The 18,550-nt window shown below is 55.6% G+C and overlaps 1 protein-coding gene across 2 annotated transcripts in view; it reads right to left on the reverse strand.

Moving 5' to 3' along the window:
• TCF7 (transcription factor 7) overlaps positions 1-18,550 on the reverse strand; it is a 62,807-nt gene that overhangs the window by 10,295 nt on the left and 33,962 nt on the right. For both annotated transcript variants that reach the window (XM_032197241.1, XM_032197242.1), the window contains exons 4-5: positions 5,876-6,008; positions 4,018-4,108 (exon numbers count right to left, since the gene is read on the reverse strand). In XM_032197241.1, coding sequence (XP_032053132.1) covers positions 4,018-4,108; positions 5,876-6,008 — 224 coding nt within the window. The remainder of the gene's footprint in view (positions 1-4,017; positions 4,109-5,875; positions 6,009-18,550) is intronic.

Genomic DNA, 18,550 nt, shown 5'->3' on the forward strand with positions numbered 1-18,550 from the left:
ACGGCAAGCGGAGGACACGGAAAGCGAACCCGCGGCGGCGCGGCTTCCTTCGCCTGGCAGGCTGCAAAATTTGGGGACTGAGTGAACACAGCGGGGAGCAGGGATTTGGGCATCTCTTCCCTCTTTCCTTGGCCCCTGCCAGCCGCGCCGAACGCACGCGGGGAGAGGCGGCCGGGTGCCGAGAGGCGGCTGCAGAAAGCAGCCCGCGGCGTGAGCCAGCCTCGCCGAGATCAAGGGCGCTTTTAACGAGCGTTTTCAGACACTCAGATCTCTGTTGCTGCAATATCTTATTAGCGCTGTAGGAAGGAACAACAAACTCAAACCAACGTTTGGATTTGAGAGATTAGGACCACCCCACACCTTCCTTTTAACAGAAAAAGCATAAGTCTGAACATGAACCAAACTGCAACTCTAGGAGGTGCACCTCGCCTAAGCAATGTTATCCACCAACACAGAAATGAGATCATGAGAGGTCTCGCTAGCTTTCAAGCCTCATTAGCTCTCTAGAGTTTTAGAGGGTAAAGCCAGAGCAGTCGGCTTTGCCAAGCTTGCCACTTTATGACTGCAGCTTGAGATGGCAGAATCGCCCATGGGAGATGAACTGTTCATTAGATATGCTGGCACGAAAAGAAAAGCTGTTTAATTTAATCCACCAGCACCGTCTGAAGTCTGATCCTTATCTGACCAGGTGTACTCGCTCGTTCGTCTGCAGCAGCGCTGCAAAATCCACCCTCTGCGAGCGGGAACCCCTGTGCCACAGCCGGGGAGGCTCCGTGGCCCCGCAGGGAACCGTTAGCTCGTCCTGCCCGGCGCCCCCGAGGCCACGAGAAGCGATGCCTCGAAGCCTCGGAGAGCCGGGGGGGCTGGCAGCACGCTCCTGCCTCTGCTGCACGGATCGGGGTCTGCATGGAGAAGGGTTTGCGTGGACAAGGGGTTGCACGGAGAAAGGGTTTGCGTGGCCGGAGGTCTGCTCGCGTGGTTTTCCTGCGGGAAGCCTCCGCTAAGTGCTCTCCAGGACAACACGAAGCAGAAGCAGAAGCTGGCAGGGGAGCAGCCGGGAGCCAGGGCTGGGCTTTGCCCTGCCCAGCAGCTCGCCCAGAGGCACGAGGCTCTGCGATTCCCAGCCACGGGGGCCGTGTCCTGCTCCCTGGGAGATCAGCGCTGCGGCTGCCCCAGGGCTGCGCTCGCTGCCCGAGGCCCCTGCACGGGGTCTGGGCTCTGGCTGCGGGCTGCGAGCAAGCTGCAGGGCCCGGAGGGCAGCGAGTGCCTGCCCCCTGCCCGTCCTGCCCTAAAAGCTGAGCCCCAGTGAAACACATCACCCCCTGCAAAGCAAAACCCAGCCCTGCGCCTGGGATGTACTCGCCATCACGGTTAGGGACAAGGGGGGAAATGCCGAGCGATGGATTTCGCCCCCTTTTCCCAACGCTGAGCCCAAGGCAGGGATTTCTGGCTCTGCTTTGCCTCGTGCTGGTGGGAACCCAGTCGCTGGGCGTCCTCCCTGGCCGCTCGCTGTTCCGCGGGGCCGGGCTCTGCTGCAAGCTCCTACTGCACACACTGCAAGCTGCGGGGGCAGCCGGGCCGCTGCCCCGGCCCACACATACTCACCTGGAGAAAGAAGCCCCAGCGGAAAGTGCTGACGAATACGGCTGTCTAAATCCACATGACGGGAGCGGATAGACAGACTGGCTCTGCCTGGGATCGGGAAGAAAGAGTCTATCAAGTATCTCCAGCCACGTGGCATTTCCTAAAGATACCCTCAGCTAACGGGGCTCGGAGCCGGGGGCAGCGTGGGGTCTGGGCTTTGTGCAGGGGGAGCTGGACCTCCCTGCGGAGCTCGCCTCCAAACCTGACCCCCCTCCGCCCCCAGTTTGGGTAGCTCTGCGGCTTTTTTGGAGTTCAGGGTCTTGGTAAAGTCAAAATATGGAGTTTTGCTGAAAAGTTAGGAGAGATTGCTGTTGCACGGATGAAGTGGAAGGGCACGGTTTGACCAGAGAGCTGCAGCCTGGGTAGAGCCCCTCTGCCCGGCACGCATGAGGCTGAGTGGCCACAGGCAGCACCGGGAGGGTGTGGGTGCACAGGAACCTTGGGGTGCCGGGCAGAGAGCACCTCCTGTGCTCCACACGTGTCCCAGAAAGGCTCTGAGTGCCCCTGCACATCCTCAAAAGGATGCCTCTTGTTTTTAAACAAGCCCAACGCCAGGTCCTGCTTTTCTTTTTCAAGTCGTTTCACACTGGGAATCGGGCATGTACCAGACCTGGAGCTGGAAATTATTTGTGAGATAGTAAAATAAATATGAAGGAAGTTCCTGGTTGTTCCCAGCACGGGAAAGCCCCCACGTTTTCATATGGAGATAGCTCAAAAACACCTCGGTTTGTTCTGTACGGCTGCCAAAACACGCTCCCAGCCTGAAACCGCGCGTGGAAGCCCAGACGCCTGGGGAAGGCGAGCCGGGATGTTCGAACCCCAAAATGTGGCTGCACAGATGCTGTGCAGAGCTGCTGTAGGGACAGCACGGCTACTCCCAGCACCGATCAGCAGCAGCAGCCCCTTATCACGGCACCATCCTGCTGCCCCGAAGCACCGGTGGCTGCTCTGGGTTAAGGCAGCTTAAGGCATCCAGCTCCAGCCAGGAGTGACAATGCCTCCTCCAGAGCTCGTCCTCCCGAGCCTTGTGCCCGGCTCCTGCTGGCCAGCTGGGGAGGAGAAGTCGCCTCCTGCACCGGTGGGTGCTCCCCGTCCGTCCCCATCCCATCCCTGTCCCCATCCTGTCCCCGTCCTCATCCCCTGCATCCTGTGGGGTCAGTGCCACTGCGGTGCCCCAGCCCACCCGGCTTTGGGCACGGGGGCGGGCACTTCAGGAGTGGTTTGAGGCTCTTTCTGTGAATTCGGGACAAGCAAAAATAGGACAAAAGCCACTTGCAGACACCACGTGTGCTCCCCGCTCCCTCAGGCCGGCCTGCCGCCTGTGGCCGTGCCATATCTGCCCTATTACTCAGCGACGTGCACGCCTGGCGAGGTTTATCGGGGATGCCAAACCCCGCAGACGCTGGGAGCTGCCAGCAGTGCGGCTTCCTCCGCGAGCAGCCTCCCGACAAAGCCTCGGGGAGAAGCTGGTTCTTCCCCGCCGCGCAGCGGGGCTGCCTTCAGCAGCTTCCCACCCCACGAGTGGACCTCGTGTTGGGGAGCTCCTGCCTCACCCCCAGCTACTTCTTTCATGTTACGGCACGGTCACCGCAGTACTTGTTTTTCCTGAGGATGAATCACGTCATATGAGGAGTTAAATCATCGCCCGAGAGTAGCAGATGGAGCACAGAAAGCAAAATGCCACCTCTTTGAAGCCCAGCTCTGTATCGCAGGCCTCAGCCTCTGTTTCCTGGTGGTTAAAGATCTGCAGCACGAAATCCATGGACAACGACAACAGAAAGCTGACTTTTTACTCGGTGTTTTAACGCATTTGGCGATTTGGCGATACGGCCTCGTACCTGGACGGCTCTGCTGGGTTTTGTCGGGGTTTTTTGAGCCAGCAGCAGGAGGGCAGTGCCCCCTGCCCCCTGCCACCGCCTGCCCTGCGCCCCGCAGCCCCCTGCCAGCCTCCGCCAAATCCTCCCGTCACCAGCAGCAGGGAGGCTGCCAGGCTCAGGTCTCTGCCCCGGGGGCACATTTTCCTGCCTCACCTCCCGAGAGGCACCACGGGCGCAGCATCCTGTGCTCCACGCTCCGGGAGAGCCCTGCTTGTGCTGCAAACCCCAGCGAGGGAAAAAAACCCCTCCTCCTCCAAAGGAGAGGCTTGGCTGTGATTAGAAGAAGTGGGAAGAAGCCCTCCCTCCTTCCCAATCCAGTGGTTTTGAATCCATCCCCTGCTCCAGGGATGCCCTGGGCAGGATGATGCCTTTGGACCCCCCCACGGACCCGCTGCCCACCCCTGCACGGGGTGAAAGCCCCCTCCCCGGCACACCGCACGCAGCGGGGGCTGCACGCAGCCGGGGAAGCCGACCCCCGCGTGGATCCCACACTCACCATCCCATCGAGGGCGTGATCTGGCCGACCCCAGCCGGGGGGAGCGGGTAGAAGCCGGGGATGTCTGAGGTCTGGGAGGGCCGGTGCACTCCTGGGAGAAGGGAGAAGGAGGTGAGCTGGAGCCGGCGCTGACACGGACCCCTCCCGGCCCCATCTGCTCTGCCCACAGCCACTGGTGGACAGGGGAATTGCTGTCTGCAGGAGGCAGGGCACTGAAGTCACAGTTTTCTTTGCTGTGGGACTCTCTGCAGCACCTGGGAGCCCGGGGGCAGCGCTGTTCCTACAGCCCCCAGCCCATCGCTCAGCCCCGAGACCCCAGCAGCGACCAGCGGGGATGCTCCAGTGGGTGTCTGCAAATGGTTTGGGATGAAAAGCGATCGTTTCACAGGCTCTGGGAAGGAGGGGATGGTGCCAGGTGGGAATTCTCCCTCCGTAAAGGGAATCCCTGCGTGGTCTCCAGAGATATGGGCACAGGAGGCAGCCCAGCATCTCCTGCTCCTGTTGGCTCTGCTGGGGTTGGGAGCAGCCCAGGAGAAGCTGGAGAAGAACGGGCAGGGAGGGCTTCCTCTTCTCATTTCTTGCAGTTTCCCCGGCTGTTCTCTGTCTTGGGGAACAGTGCCTCGTCCCTTCAGCCAGCTCAGGGCAGGAGGGGTTCAGCAGGAGGCTCACGGGCAGTGAATTTGGGTTCTGGGCATGAGCTGCTCGTGGCCCGAGGCACTTAAATCCCCCAGGGAGGAAACAGATACAGCTGCCTGAGCTGCGCACCCTGCTAAGCAGCAGGGCTTTCCAGGGTAAAACTCCAGCCCTCTGCGGTCTGCAGAGGAGCCTCAGGCTACAGAAAGCGTGCAGGGGTTGTCCAGCAGCTGCCCCGGGCCATATATACGTTAAGGAATTGGTGATGAGCTGCCAGCAGCCTGCAAGCTCAAGATCTGGATTACTCTCCCAGATGGATTCCTGATAAGGTTGTAATTAGGACTGACTCCGATGGATCCATCTTATTAGGAGTTCACTACCCTGATTTGTAACAGGACCGAGAGGAAGATGTAACTTGGTAGGAGAATTTACCTGCAGCTGTGTTCTGTCAGGACACAGCCAGAGCAGCAGGTGTTGCTGTCTCAGGGCTGAGAAGGGTGACAGCCCGACCAAAGGGGGAAGGAGCCCTTGCCCCGACAGCACAGGGCTGGGGGATGCACAGCTGGGGGTGCTGGGCTGGATCTCTCCATAACAGGACCTGTGGGATCTCTGCAGCCCCCAGGAACGCTGGTCTGGGGTGAAACCTTGCCTGTGTTCCTGTATTTACAGCTCAGGTTTAACCCCTACACGCCGTACACACGGGTTAGTTGGTGTGTGCTGGGCTCACGCAGGAGCCCCAGGAGCCCAACGTGTGACGAGCTTGCACGTGTGGCTGTGGGGACACACACGCCGATGTCCATTTAGGTTTCAGACGCTGATCCTATTTAGTCAAAATATTTCCTGTTTCAAGCATTTATTTTCTCAAAATGACAGCCTGACAACAGTCTGGGTATGAGTCAAAGGAAAGAAGACTTTCCATTTTCTGGTTGACTCGTGCACACCGTGCAGGCTCTGCTCTGGGCTAAGCCCCACGGCAGCGTGCACAGCGAATTAGGGCCATTTCCCCAGCGGGGCTGCTGCTTCTCGTGTCAAACTCCTACTGACCAAGATTACCAAGCATGGCCAAGAAGCTAAACAACCTCCTACCACTCAGCAGTGCCCCAGCGTTTCATTTTCCCATTGATTTGGGGCCCGGGCGTGTTCCTAAAGGTGCTGGCTGTGATCCCTGCGGTGTCCAGCACCGTCCCCTCCCTCCGCCCGTGCCCGGTCCCAGCGGTGCCCTCACCTTGCTTCTGGTTGATGTCGGCGGGCAAGTGGGGCGAGTGGGAGCCGTGGCTGAAGTGGTCGTTGCTGTAAGGGATGAGCGGGGTGAGCGGGTGGACTCCGTGGGACGGCTGCACGACGGGAACTTTGTTGGACTGCAAGAGAGAAGGAGGAGAGGGCTCAGTGGCAGGCGGGGGCCGGGCTGCGAGGAAGGGGCACGGGATCATCGAGCTCCGCCAGCAGCGAGGGCCTTTGGGGTGCTGCTGCTGTGAGGGGGTTGGCAATTACAACAGGCTTCCCAGGGGAAGGCAGAAAACACCCTTTTATGCTTAAATAAACACATCCTGCAAGAGAAATCCACCATCACGCAGTGATAACAGCTGGTGCTGATTGCACGGGAGGTGCAAATCAACCCGAATCAACGTGATGCTGTCAAAATCCAGAATACTTGAAGAATTCACTTCGAGCATCTTTTATTCCAGGATAAATGCGGAAAGCATGTCACCTAAGGCATCGCTCTTGTTTTCTGCTCCCCCAGCTTGCTGGCACACACACGCACAGTCCCGTGCGTTGCCCTGGTCTGCAGCCGGACCCCCCACATCCTGCACATTCACCCCGAAAACCGCGCTCGGGCTTCTGCAGCTGCTCCCGGCTACGCGGGACGGGACCATGGGTGGCCCAGCAGCTCCTCTAACACACCCCAGGGTACCTCCGGGTGTTGGGGCAGAGAGAGCAGAGCCTGTTCAAAAGGCCTGAGCAGCTGTGAGGGAAACACACCCGTGCACACTCACGCACAGCCGCTCACACCTGCGCACAGCCGTGCCCGCGTGCGCACGCCGCTGTCTGCTGCGAGCCTCCTTGCCTCGAGCGTCCCAAGCCGCTCCCTACACGCCCGGTTTCGCCCGTGGTTGCCTTTCAACCCAAACTGACTTCGCCTCGGTGGTGGAGTGTTGCAGGATTTGCCCCGGATAAATCCCGAAGGAGAACCGGGACCAGGCACGGCAGCAGCAGGAGGAAAGAGCGGAGCACGTGAGAGAGCTGCCGCGGGTGCTGCTCGCCAAAGCTCTCGTGTCCTATCAGGGCATCTCCAGATGCCTCCTGACAAGTCATTTAAGATCTCTGGACTTGATTCACTGCTGCCTTTCACTTTGGTAATGATTTTGCTCAGGCAGAGCAAGCATGAAACGCCATCTGGCTCCAAGGAGGAACCCCTGAAACGGCGAGGAGAACAGCCCCAGTGGATGGGGACGCTGCTTCCCACCCGCCTCGCCCGCAGAGTTTGCTTATGCAAATAAAATTAAAGAGGGATGCAGGTTTGCATTTAAGAGTGAGCGAACACCCTAGCTCCTGATGCTGAGCAGGTGTGGATTTCCTGCACACAGCGGGGCGCAGGGGGACGTGCACCTCCAAAAACAATCTGGGCTGGCTCCTGCTTTGCTAAACATGTCTGAAGCTCCAAGCTTCAACTTTTCTTGCCAACAAAAAAGAGATGAGGGGTAGCTTTTCAGCGTTGTTTCTAGAACTAGCCATAGTTTAGCAGATTCACGTGGCAGACAGCCCGAGTGAGGGATGTGCAGTTCTGCGGGGGCATTTTGCCGTCGCACCGGACCAGGACCAGCTTGGTGCTGAGCAGTTTTGAAAATCTCAGCCCCCCAAGGGCTCAGCCTCCATCGTGGGCTGAGTTTTCCTTCCATACAAGCCTGCACCCAAAGCCTGGCCCACTGATGGCTGCAAACAGCCCTCAGACTGTGGGAGACGCAGGCTGCACCCTCCTGACACCGATCCACAACAGGCCAGGGCGCAGGGCACGGCACCGGGGCTGCACAGCGGGCTGCAGCGCGGTTACTCAGACTTTCCACCAGTTCAGATGGGAAACGAGACGAGGCAGCAGCACGAAGAGCTGGCCTTCCCCGCATCCCTTCTGCCTTTGCACTCGCCTCGCCCAGAAACTCTTTGCTGTTCCTCTCTGAAGTCACAGAAACGCTGGCAGGGGAAGATGCTCGGGACAGAAACGAGACTGAAACTTGGGTAGGAAAGAGGCTGCTTGCCCACTGCCACCTCCTCAGTTAGGGAGCTCGCTACAGGGACCTGCCTCCCAGCCTGAACCAACCCAGGGAAGGAGGAAATAGGGCTGCAGGATCCGCAGAAGCAGAGGATCTTTCAGTGCTGATCCCCAGTTTTAAACTCTGCTGCTGCTGCTGGCCACCAGTGGCCAGGCTCCTAGCTCCTGGCCTTCACCGGATGAGTCTCATTTATAAAATCTCATTTATAAAAACCTATACGCCAGAGAAATGGTATCATTTCCTCTTTTTAATGCAGTCTAGATTCACTTTCTGCAGCACGTGGACCCTGGGGAGGCTTTTCGAAGCCCGAAGGTAGCTGCTGGCGATGTCTTAAGCCACAAAATCCACCTGATCGCAAAGGATTTCTGCCAGGGGAGCAACACGACGTGAGGGCACCGTGTCCTGTGCCCTCCCAGCAGGGCCCTGGGCCCTGCAGCACCGTGGCTCGCCCCGGCTGTGGTTTGCTGAAGCATCTCGCTGTGTCTCCTCCGTGTTTCAGTACAGCTCAGACCGGGGGTGATGGAGCCGCTCGCCACTGGCCTGCCCGAAATAACCAGTGCCTGGCGTCACGGCCCCGCGGCCCAGGTGACCTCAAGCAGCCCCGGGGGGGTGACAAAAAGGCTCTGGGGACGGTTTTGTCTCACCCCTCCCAGCGCAGCCCCTCGGGGGCAGGTTGGGGAATGAGCTGTGCAGCCGCGACCTGGCTACAGAAATGAAGAGGCGCGTTTACAGCAACACCAGAATGGCATTTCCAGGGGGGACAGAGCAGCAGAGCAGGGGGGTTGCACCCCCAGAGGGCCGTTTTCCTTCTCAAACCTGCTAAATTGAACCTGCTAAATTGCAACAATTAATCCTGGCAAGTGGCGCTGCCGGGTCCCTGGGGTGCTGCCAGGTCCCCGTGTGCCTGGCGAGCCACAGCCCATCGCCCTCGCAGGGCTCAGCAGCCAGGCTGAAGGCAGAGAAAGGGCTGTGACGGAGGCAGCTCCCACCCCGAAGCAGCAAAGTGACTTCAAGAACTGATGAGCAAGGCGAAAACCCAGTCGCACTCATTATTAAGAAACACTAATTGTTGGCAGGGCAGAATTAGGAGACCTCACCGCTCACACACGGGTGCCTGATTGCGAGAGAAGCTGGAGGCAAGCCGTAAAACTCCTTCTGCTGAGCACACACAAACCCAGCAGGTCTTTCCAAGGAGGCTCGCCCTCAGAGCCGCGCTGCAGCATCCTCCCCGTTTGCTCCCATCCCTGCTGCGTGCACCCAGCGCGGGCTGCATCAGCCCTGCACGCAGAGACCGCCACCAGTTGTGGGGTTATCCAACAATTAAGTCTTTTTAACATTTTTTCTTTTAATTTTTATTATTTTTAATTTTTTTTTTTCGTTCAGAAAATAGTGGTATGTTGTAATCAGAAGTTTTGTGGAAAGCACCTCACTGCCAGCAGGTGCTTTGACTAATTTTTAAAGGCTGGTATGTTTATTTGTGACGTGCTAAATGAGCTGTGTTACTTTGCTGGCTTGAATGAGACTTTTTTTTTTCTTTTAAAGTTTAAAGTTAATCTCAGCAAAACATAGCACAGATGGTCAACAGACAAAATCGGAGTGAAATTGTCAAAACTGAAAATTTTCATGGATTTTCTACAATATAAAGAGTATCACTTTTAACGCTGAAAATATTAGAAAAAAAATATAAAGATGTTTTTTTCTGCTTGAATCATCTTAGGAGAAGAAAATAATTAAAGAAGAAAGGAGTGTTTTTTTTGTTAACTTGTGAGAACTCCTCCTTGCTACAGCCGAAAGCAGCGGTGGTCACGTCGAGCTGCCTGGGCATCCCCACATCCAGCCAGTGCTGCGCCGGGGCTGCTGCGATGGGAACTTTTTTGTTAATTTTCTGGTAGAGGACAAGTCATAACTAAAACAAAGCAGCCGGATTCTGCTGCCATTTCTACCATAATTTAGTGAAAAGGGTTTTACGGACTTTCTCGATCTGTGCACCGAGCAGCCAGCTGGTCCTTGTGTGGGGCGGCCAGGGCTGCCCACCCGAGCCGCACGGCGTCCAGTTTCCTGCAATCCCACTGGGGTGTCCCCTCTGCTCTCTTCCCATCAACCCGGTTATTAAAAAAGAAAGAGCACAAGCAGCAGATAACGCTTGGAGTTAGTGTATTAAAGAAGAGCAAACCACAATTCAAACTAAGCAACCCAGACACAGGAGCTCATCTTATGAGGCTGATCTTGATCAGCCCCGCTGCACAGCGGCACAAAGCACCCTTCCTAGGAAAAGCTGCTGCTCGGTTTTGCAGATGACTGTTTGAAGAAGTCTTACTTTCCCCAACCCCAGCTTTGAACAAAAACGGAATTAGTGAAAAGCTGGCTTTTTCATAGTTTGTTTTGAAGGCAAAGCCACATAAATAAGGCTGCTTTGCAGGAACAGAAACTTTCATTTTACAGATTTTTTGGAAATAAAACGAACGTAAGAATTTGCTCGCCCTTGGTAGCAGACAGCCCTGAGCCCCAGGAGCTTTACTGCGGGTCAGCCCCGCAGGTGGGATTTCTGAGCTGGCAGCCTCACCTCCTAGCTGCAGGGGACCCCATGCAATAGGGGATCACGAAGGCAGAAGGAACCCTACTTACATGTGGGGTGTCACCCACATTCGGGACCCTGCAGGCACGGGGGACGCTGTGCTCATAGGGGACCCCATGCACACAGCAAATCCCATGCCCACGGGGGACCCTGCAGGGAATTTGCATGCACGGGGGACCCTACACACATAGGGGACCTGAAACATGGCAAACTGTAGGCACTGCAGACCCCATACACACAGGGGACCCCATACATATAGAGGACCCCAAGCACACCGGGGTCCCTTTAGGCCAGGGCACGGGGACAATCTGCCAGGGCCATTCCTGCCACAATCAGCTCCCAGCCTCCGGATGCTGAATTTCCTGCAGGCATCCCAAAAGCAACCCAAGCGGCGACCAGCCTGCTGGGAAGCCCTGCACTGAGCCATCGGGGTCTGCAGGGGGACTGGGGGCAGCCCCGTAAGCCCTCCTGGGCACCCCGGTCACCCGGCGAGGTGGTTGGCAGCACCCCGGGGTGCGCAGGAGCCGACCCCGTGGCGCGGCGCCGGGGAGAGCGCTGTGGTTTGCAGCGCTCGCGGGGAGCCGAGCCGCGGTGAGGCGAGATTAGTCACGTCACTTTCAAATTTTCCCACATCGCTGGCCCCAAAAATAGCGAAATGAGAAAGCCGTGGGCCAGCCCGGCGGCGGGGGGCGAGAGGCCGGGCCAAGGGACGGCTGCTGGGGCTCACGGCTCAGCCGGGGTCTGGGCATCCTCGAAGCCCCAGTGCCCGGCTGTGCTGCTGTGAGCATTGGCACGAAGAAACCGCCCCCAGCAGAGACGATTTTGGCTATGGGGTGAGCGCCGAGGTCGGGCGAGCAGCGCCTGGGATGTGCCAGAGGCTGCAGCCCGGCCAGAAGTCACCCCCAGCGTGTTTGCTTCAACGTCACTTCTCAGAGAGAGAGATGAGTCTACGCGTCAGCTATGAAAAACAAAACCTACGGAGTTTGCTGCTGCTGATTCAATGAGGAATTAATTCCTTTTTTCTGCAGAATTAGTCACCGTGCCACAGAAACGAAGGTATAAGGTCAGGCTGCAGCCAGCAGGCACTGCTGCTGCACAAGCTGCTGGGTACCGGGGGCTCTGCCTTTTGCTCTGTACCCAAAATTTAGTGCAAATTAGGAAATTATCAGGGGCTGGGTGCATCCTGCAGGATGGGATCAGCTGCTGGAGGGCTTGGAGGGCAGCGCTGTGCTTCGGGGCTCTCAGAAACAAGGACCCGGAGCCCATTTGTGGCTCCAGCCCAGCCCTGCAGAGCTCCAGGGCACCTCTGAGTTCTGATAACATCTCCCTGCTCGGGGCTCCCCTGGGAATAAAACTAAACCAGACTGCATCACCAGACCCCTTCAGCCCCCGTGGTGTTGCAGCAGGAGATGTTGGGATGAAATCTCCCCCCAAACACCCAGCACAGACCATTTTCTGCAGGCGTCAGGGCTGGGGACCCCCACAGCCCGCGGGCGCCCGGCAGCATCTACTCATTTCTCATCACAGCACTTATTTTTTTTTTCTTTTCTCCTTTCTCACTTTTGCTGCAGTCACATCTCCCCAGCCCGCTGCCGCGGCAGAAAGGAAGCAGGGAAAGTTAAAGCCACCCACGCTCGGGCGCTGCCCTCACCCCGCAGCAGCGCTGGGCGTCAGCAGAGGCAGCATCGCCCCGCCGGGAGCTGGGCACCCAAGGGGGCTGCCCCCGGACCCCTCGAAGGCTCTGTAGGGTCTCCCCCTTGTCCCCTTGTCCCATCCCCATCTCACCCAGAGGTGCTCAAGGGCCATGCTCAGGCAATGGGGAAAGCATTCACGGCATTTAATCCACATGCAGGCTTCAAGAAGGGGCTGATGCGTTTAGGACCGCCCGCACCTGCCGGCAGCTACTGCCCCTGTGCAGGGTGTGAGCCCTCTGCGTCACGTTTTGTGGTCGCAGGGTTATCCTCTCAGCTCTTCTCTTTCCCTCCGCTCCCTCTCAGCTTTAAAATCCAATTCTGCTTTGAAATCCAGCGCTGGAGAGGCACCTGCTCATTTTTGCAAGCTCAGTGGGGTCGAAGGGCAGAGCAGGATTCCTGCCAGGAGAACTGGGGGTGAGACCCGCTGCTCGGGGCCGCTCAGCACACGGAGCTGGCCCAGACGCAGCAGGGATGAATACAGGGAAAGAACCAAAATACTTGTTAAAAGCCCTCAGTGACTTGCTGGCCACATCCCAGGCCGGGATGTGACCCGATGCAGCCCGTCCCGACCCTTCTCTTGGCACGAGAGCCTCCTGCTCCTCGACAGGAGCCGCACAGCGCTCAGCAGCCTGGCTGCCCCTCCGCTGCTGCTCGCTGTTTTTAAGCAGTGATGGTAATTATTTTTAAGTTAAGCCCTGCAGGGGAAATAGCTGAGCTTTTCTCCGTTTACGGGCACAGGAAGAGCTGTTTCGCTTCTCAAGTATTTATCTTCTAAGAGAAAGATGTAGGTGGTTCTTCATGAAAAAAAAAAAAAAAAGAAGAAAGAAAGAAAAGGCATGGAAAAATAAAGATTAAAAGTCCCTCCCAGAGGCTGCTCTTAGGGTGACAGGGGGCGAGTGTGGAGGCAATTACGCTGCACACTGGAGAACAGAACCCCTGAAAAATGAACATTATTTTGGGTTTGGCATCACCGCCTGGTATCTGCTGCCCCGTTTAGAAGAGGGGCTGCCTCGCCCCCATGCTCAGTGCTCGCCTTGCTCCTGAAACACCTCTGTCGTGATGCCAAATGCAGCCTCGCCAGTGCCAGCAGCACAGAGCCAGACCAGCCAGGAACCGACAGCACTTGGCCTCGTGGAAACAAACACCAGGGTCATACGTCCCAGGGTTTTTTTCCCCCAAATGCTGGGGCAACACCACCCAGGGGCTGTGCTGGCCTGGTTATTTCCCCTCTCCTGCAGTGCCCGTCCCTGGTTTCGGCGTCTCTCGTGGTCCTGGCTGTGGAGAACGACCCCTGTCCCCCCGGTCTCCAGAGGTGGAGCACGGCCCTGGGTGTTTTTTGCTTCTTTGTGCCACAGTTCTGCGAATTTCTCTGCGGGGCTGCCGGGGCTGGCGCTGCCAGTAACCCCTGTCACGGCTGCAGACGCGAAGGCACCGACTTGACCCGCAGAGGCTGATACTATCTGACCTCCTTTAGGCTGTTCGGCTTCTCGCAGTCGAGCGGTTGGTCTAATACCCAGAATTAATCAGGAAAATGTCCAGGAGGGCGAGGGAGGAAAGCAAACAGCACTACGAGCAGAGCCGGCGTGTGAGGGGAAGCCCTGCGCTACCTGCCCGAAGGCACCGGCCGCCTTCACCTTCGCGTGCCTGGCCGGGCAGTGGGGTTTCAGCAGCCAGTTCTGGGAAAATCTGCAAAACCCAAACGGGTCCGTGCCCTGCAGCAAGGCCAGAGGTGGCTCCGGACCGGACGCCTGGTTGTGGCATCCCTCCGCACTGAGGCCACGCTGCAGCAGCGGATGGAAAGCCCTGTGCCACTGCTCGCTGTCTCTGCCGGCAAGCAAAGCGCACAGGAAACCTCGAGGTGTCAGCAAGGCGTTTTTCAGGCGGCAAGTGTTCTCCCGAGAGGGCTCGCAGCTGCTTGGCTGGGGCGATTCTTTCCATTTAAAACAAAAACAAAAACACAAACAGCCCATTGACTTGAAAGAGCGTAGGGGAATTAGCAAAAAGAACCAAAACACCAAAAAACGCTGATGTGACTTAAGGCGTTTCGATTCCCCGAACATCAGAGGGGTGAAACCTGCCCCTCCGCGCGGGCGGGGGCACGTGGCCACCGCGGGGACACAGTCCTGCTGCTGTCCCCGATGTCACCCAGCCCTGCCTCGGGATGGGATGGGATGGGATGGGATGGGATGGGATGGGATGGGATGGGATGGGATGGGATGGGATGGGATGGGATGGGATGGGATGGCTGCCAGACCCTCCTGGCAGGCACTACACTCCCTGATGAATTACGACATGTTATGTTATGTTATACTAAACCATACTAAACCAAACTAAACCAAACTAAACCATACTGAACTATATTTTATTTCAATCCCCTGCCATTCTCAAAGCCCGGCGGTGGGGGGATCTCACTGTGTGAGAACGTCACCAGCTGCAGAAAGGCAACAAATCAAGTGTCTCAGCCTGTCTGAAAGCAAATCCCCAGCTTGGCGACTGCACCGCGAAGAAACAATGGTAATAACAGTAATAATACCAGTGGCAATAATAACGATACCCTAATCCTGCTGGTCTGTGCAGAGCTCTGTCCTGCCACACACGGCTGCCAAGGCCGTGCTCTCCCGGTGTCAGACACCCCTCGAGAAGATCTCTTGGTGTCAGACGCAGCTGTGCAACTGGCTAATTGACAGACAAGGTGGTACACGCAGGGATGATAATTTGGGAAAGTTATCATCGCTCTTTGCTGGGCATTTAACTGCTCTGGTGGAATCCTTCAGTGCTTATACAGATGCCCAAAGCATTCCTACCCTGATGACTGAGGGCAGACCGAGGGGCGAGGGCTCCCCAAAAACCTTTTGGGTAGGGCCGGGGACCCTGCGCAAGGGGGCTGCCCCGTGCCAGGTCCTCAGCCACCACCGCAGCGACCTGCACTAACGTTTATTTCCCAGTCTCTGTGCCAAACTCCTCCTGGAGGACGCGGGGGAAGATAATCCCCCCTGGAGTCCCAGGCAGCTTCTACTGACACCCCGCAGCTGTAAGGCGATAGCAGCTCTCCTTGTTGCTCGCTCTCGAGGGTGACATGTTGACAAAGAATGCTACAGCCGCTAATCCGGGATGATGCTGTGTGCCTGCCCGGGAGAAATCCACATTTTCTCGATAGGAGGAATTAGTTCCTTTAACGCTTAATGCCCTTTTTTCCTCTGAAAGCCAGCGAGCGTTATTGTGCAGGGCGAAATAAACATTTTAATTAAAATGTAGAATTTATCTTCCCGTTGAATTCTTGAGAGCCCCCAACGCCACGTCAAACTCCGCTTTCCCATTTTGAATCTCTCTCTGATCTCTTAATGCAAACGGCTGAATTAAAACCCGGGCTTGGTGGATTTGCATATAATTAGACAGCAAGGGGAAATTAATAGGGAATTGAGTGGTTCTCTCCTCAGCCCATCTGATGTTTTTACCAGATTAAAAAGAGTCGATTTTTTTTTTTTTAATGACTGCAAAAATGTATTAGATATTATTTAACCTTTTTTTTTGTTGGGGGGAGGGACACAGACAGAGGAAAGAAACAAACTTATCCATATGATAATGAACGCCTCCTATCGTGGGAAGCAAATATCAGTGTAATTAGGATTAGAAATGAATCCTAATTAATCTCGTCCTGCCACTTGACTTCTAGAAGTTCCTTAACTGTTACCTCCAACGAAATGGGGGCCAAGGAGCAGTCTGTGTGCTCTCGACTCACCTCCTGCGCAGATGGGGGCTGCCACCAAGGCTCTTGTGCCTCCCAGTTTGGGGGTAAATGGCCTGATCCTGGCACCTTACACAGGACTGGGTGTGTGCAGGGGAATCACACAGTGCTGCTGCTTCATTCCTCACCGGGACCTGGGAAACCAGGAGATACATGAGGCACGAGGTGCCACAGCCATGCCTGGCACCACACTGGGATCTTTTTAGACCTTTTCCCACATTTCGTTCAGAATTGCCTGAACGGTCTGTTTGGAAATGCTCCCTGGGCTCGCTTTCAGGGCTGGGAACACGTGAGGACACCACAGCTCCGTGCCAGGCCCGCTCCATGCCTCGATGTCATCTCCGTGCACCGGCGCTGGCACAGCTTACTGCCGCGGTGGAATTAAGTCACGCACATTTCAACTCGGCTCCTGTCAAGTGTCGCCAGGTCCTGTTTTTCAGGTATTGAGATTCACAGACCTCATTGCATCAGATTTTACTACATGAGTGGATGCTCACGTGATTATTTTCATCTTTGGGTTTTCCAGCGTGGAAACCCGTTTTTGGAGAGCTGGGTTCTGAGCTTCAGATTCTGGTTAAGATCTTGTTTCCTATTTATGATGTTAAAGCTAAATACTGTGCAAGGTGATGCCCTAATGGGGGATTATCACTTGGACTAGCAATGAAACACAGCAAACAGCAACTTCTCTTTGTGTTATGCTAAGTAACAAAAGATAAACGAATGCTGCTACAGCTAGGACAGCTTCTCAGTGTATTTATGCCAACAGCTCCAGTAAGTTTTTGGCTATGGTGTTATGACAGTGACTGCAAATAACAGCCCGGGAATAACATGGTTGGTACAGACACCAAAAATTTTCACTTCGAAACCAGAGACCACACAAAATGTGCCCAGTCTTGGATTTCATTTTAAGCCAGGCTGATCAGAAGTTCACAGGGCAGGATTGATCAAAGGCTTCACGCTGAAAAAATGAGAAAGTCACGATTTCATATGGTTTTGATGAGAAAAATAATTGATGAAACACGGCTCTTTCAACTTGGTTTTGCTTTGAGTTTGGGGCTCATCTGACTACGAAAAGCCCTGGGTGCAAACCCGCAAGGCACGAAGTCACGGAACTCGGTGCAGTTTTAATGATCCGGCCCTTACGATGGGATTCACCACTGGTGTCAGGGTCAGGAATTTCAAACAATGTTATGCATTTTTGTCAGAAAAACCAAGTCATGGACACTGTGGCTCTCACCCGTATGTTGTTGGAAAATCTCAGGGACAGTCTTGAAGCACGTCCTGGTTGATGGATGTGCCAGCCCAGCAGGCAGAAGACCCAGATTCGAGCCCTGTTTTTCCTGAGCCTTTCTTTTTCTGTCTGCGTGCTGCAGTTGGACCGCAGCAGTGACCTGTTACTGTCCGAGCCCCTTCACACAACCACACTGGCTGACCACAAGGAGGGCCCTGGTGGCCTGCAGGCAGCTGCTCTCCTCCGGGCAGCTCCTTTTGAGGGGTCTGTCACAAAAGGTGCTTTCTTAGCTCTTCCTGGGTGGCACCTCGGGACCGCGTGGGGACTTCAACCAGTTTTCACATGAGCAAAAACCTCAGGGCTTTCACAGAGGCAGAACAACGGGGGTCCTGTTTTGTGCTGGCCTTCGCTACGAGACACCAGCGGGTACCCAGGGCACCGTCAGCGCAGCAAGCTTCTGGCTAGATGCTTTCCTAACCAGACAATTAACTGATTTAACCCACCACCAGGGATCAGCTGTTTAACTGTAGGTCATTTTGTAATGCGGGCTTTATTTTTAACCTACTTGCAACGTCCTCTGACTTATTACAATAACTGACAGCAGTATGTGCTGAATGATGAAACTGAGGTTACACAGAACACCAATTACACTAAAAAATATATCTGCCACACCTACGTGCACACAACCTCCACATGCCTACAGTGCAATTTTTCAGCGTAGGTACTACTTAGGGCCAAGCTGGATGTCTGTGTGTCCCACATCTGCCTTCTGACAATCTGGGAATGAAAAACTTCTCTTGTTGTTAGCACAATACTCCACAGGCAAAAAAGTCCTCTCTTCAGGCTAACACCACATGATCTAACCCTATGCTAGCTTTTTTTTTTTTTTTTTTAAATAAAAGTGCTCTTTATAACAAGTGCTAAAAACTCCAATTAAATCACTGTTTCAATGGGTTCAGGGTTTACATTTCCCCTTGTAAAGTTTGCAACTCCAAAAATAAACCTGTGTATCATCATCTAAGCCACTTAGGATGCAGAAAGAGAGCCCCATATAGACTACAGAGAATTACACATTTTCACACTTCTTTTGGTTTTAACTCTGGTGCTACGCAGAGAAAGCAATTCACTTTTAAAACACGTGCTTAACATAATCCTGTCCCTCTCATTTGTCGGCCGGGTCTTTCTGCCACTTCAGAGCCCTTGGCAGCCTGCAGGAACGAACCTGGGGGCACAGCCAAAGGGCTTAGGGGTGAGCCCCCCTACAGCCCCCCGCTGTGCCTGGCACAGTGAACGCTGCTCGCAGGAGCCTGACGGAAGGAGAAGCGGCCAGCGAGCTGCGAGCACCGGAATTTAGGGCTTTGTTAGAAAGACAAGAAGGTTTTTTAGCAT

The sequence above is a fragment of the Aythya fuligula genome, chromosome 14 (genome assembly GCF_009819795.1).
Source record: "Aythya fuligula isolate bAytFul2 chromosome 14, bAytFul2.pri, whole genome shotgun sequence".
NCBI classification, from domain to species: Eukaryota; Metazoa; Chordata; class Aves; order Anseriformes; family Anatidae; genus Aythya; species Aythya fuligula.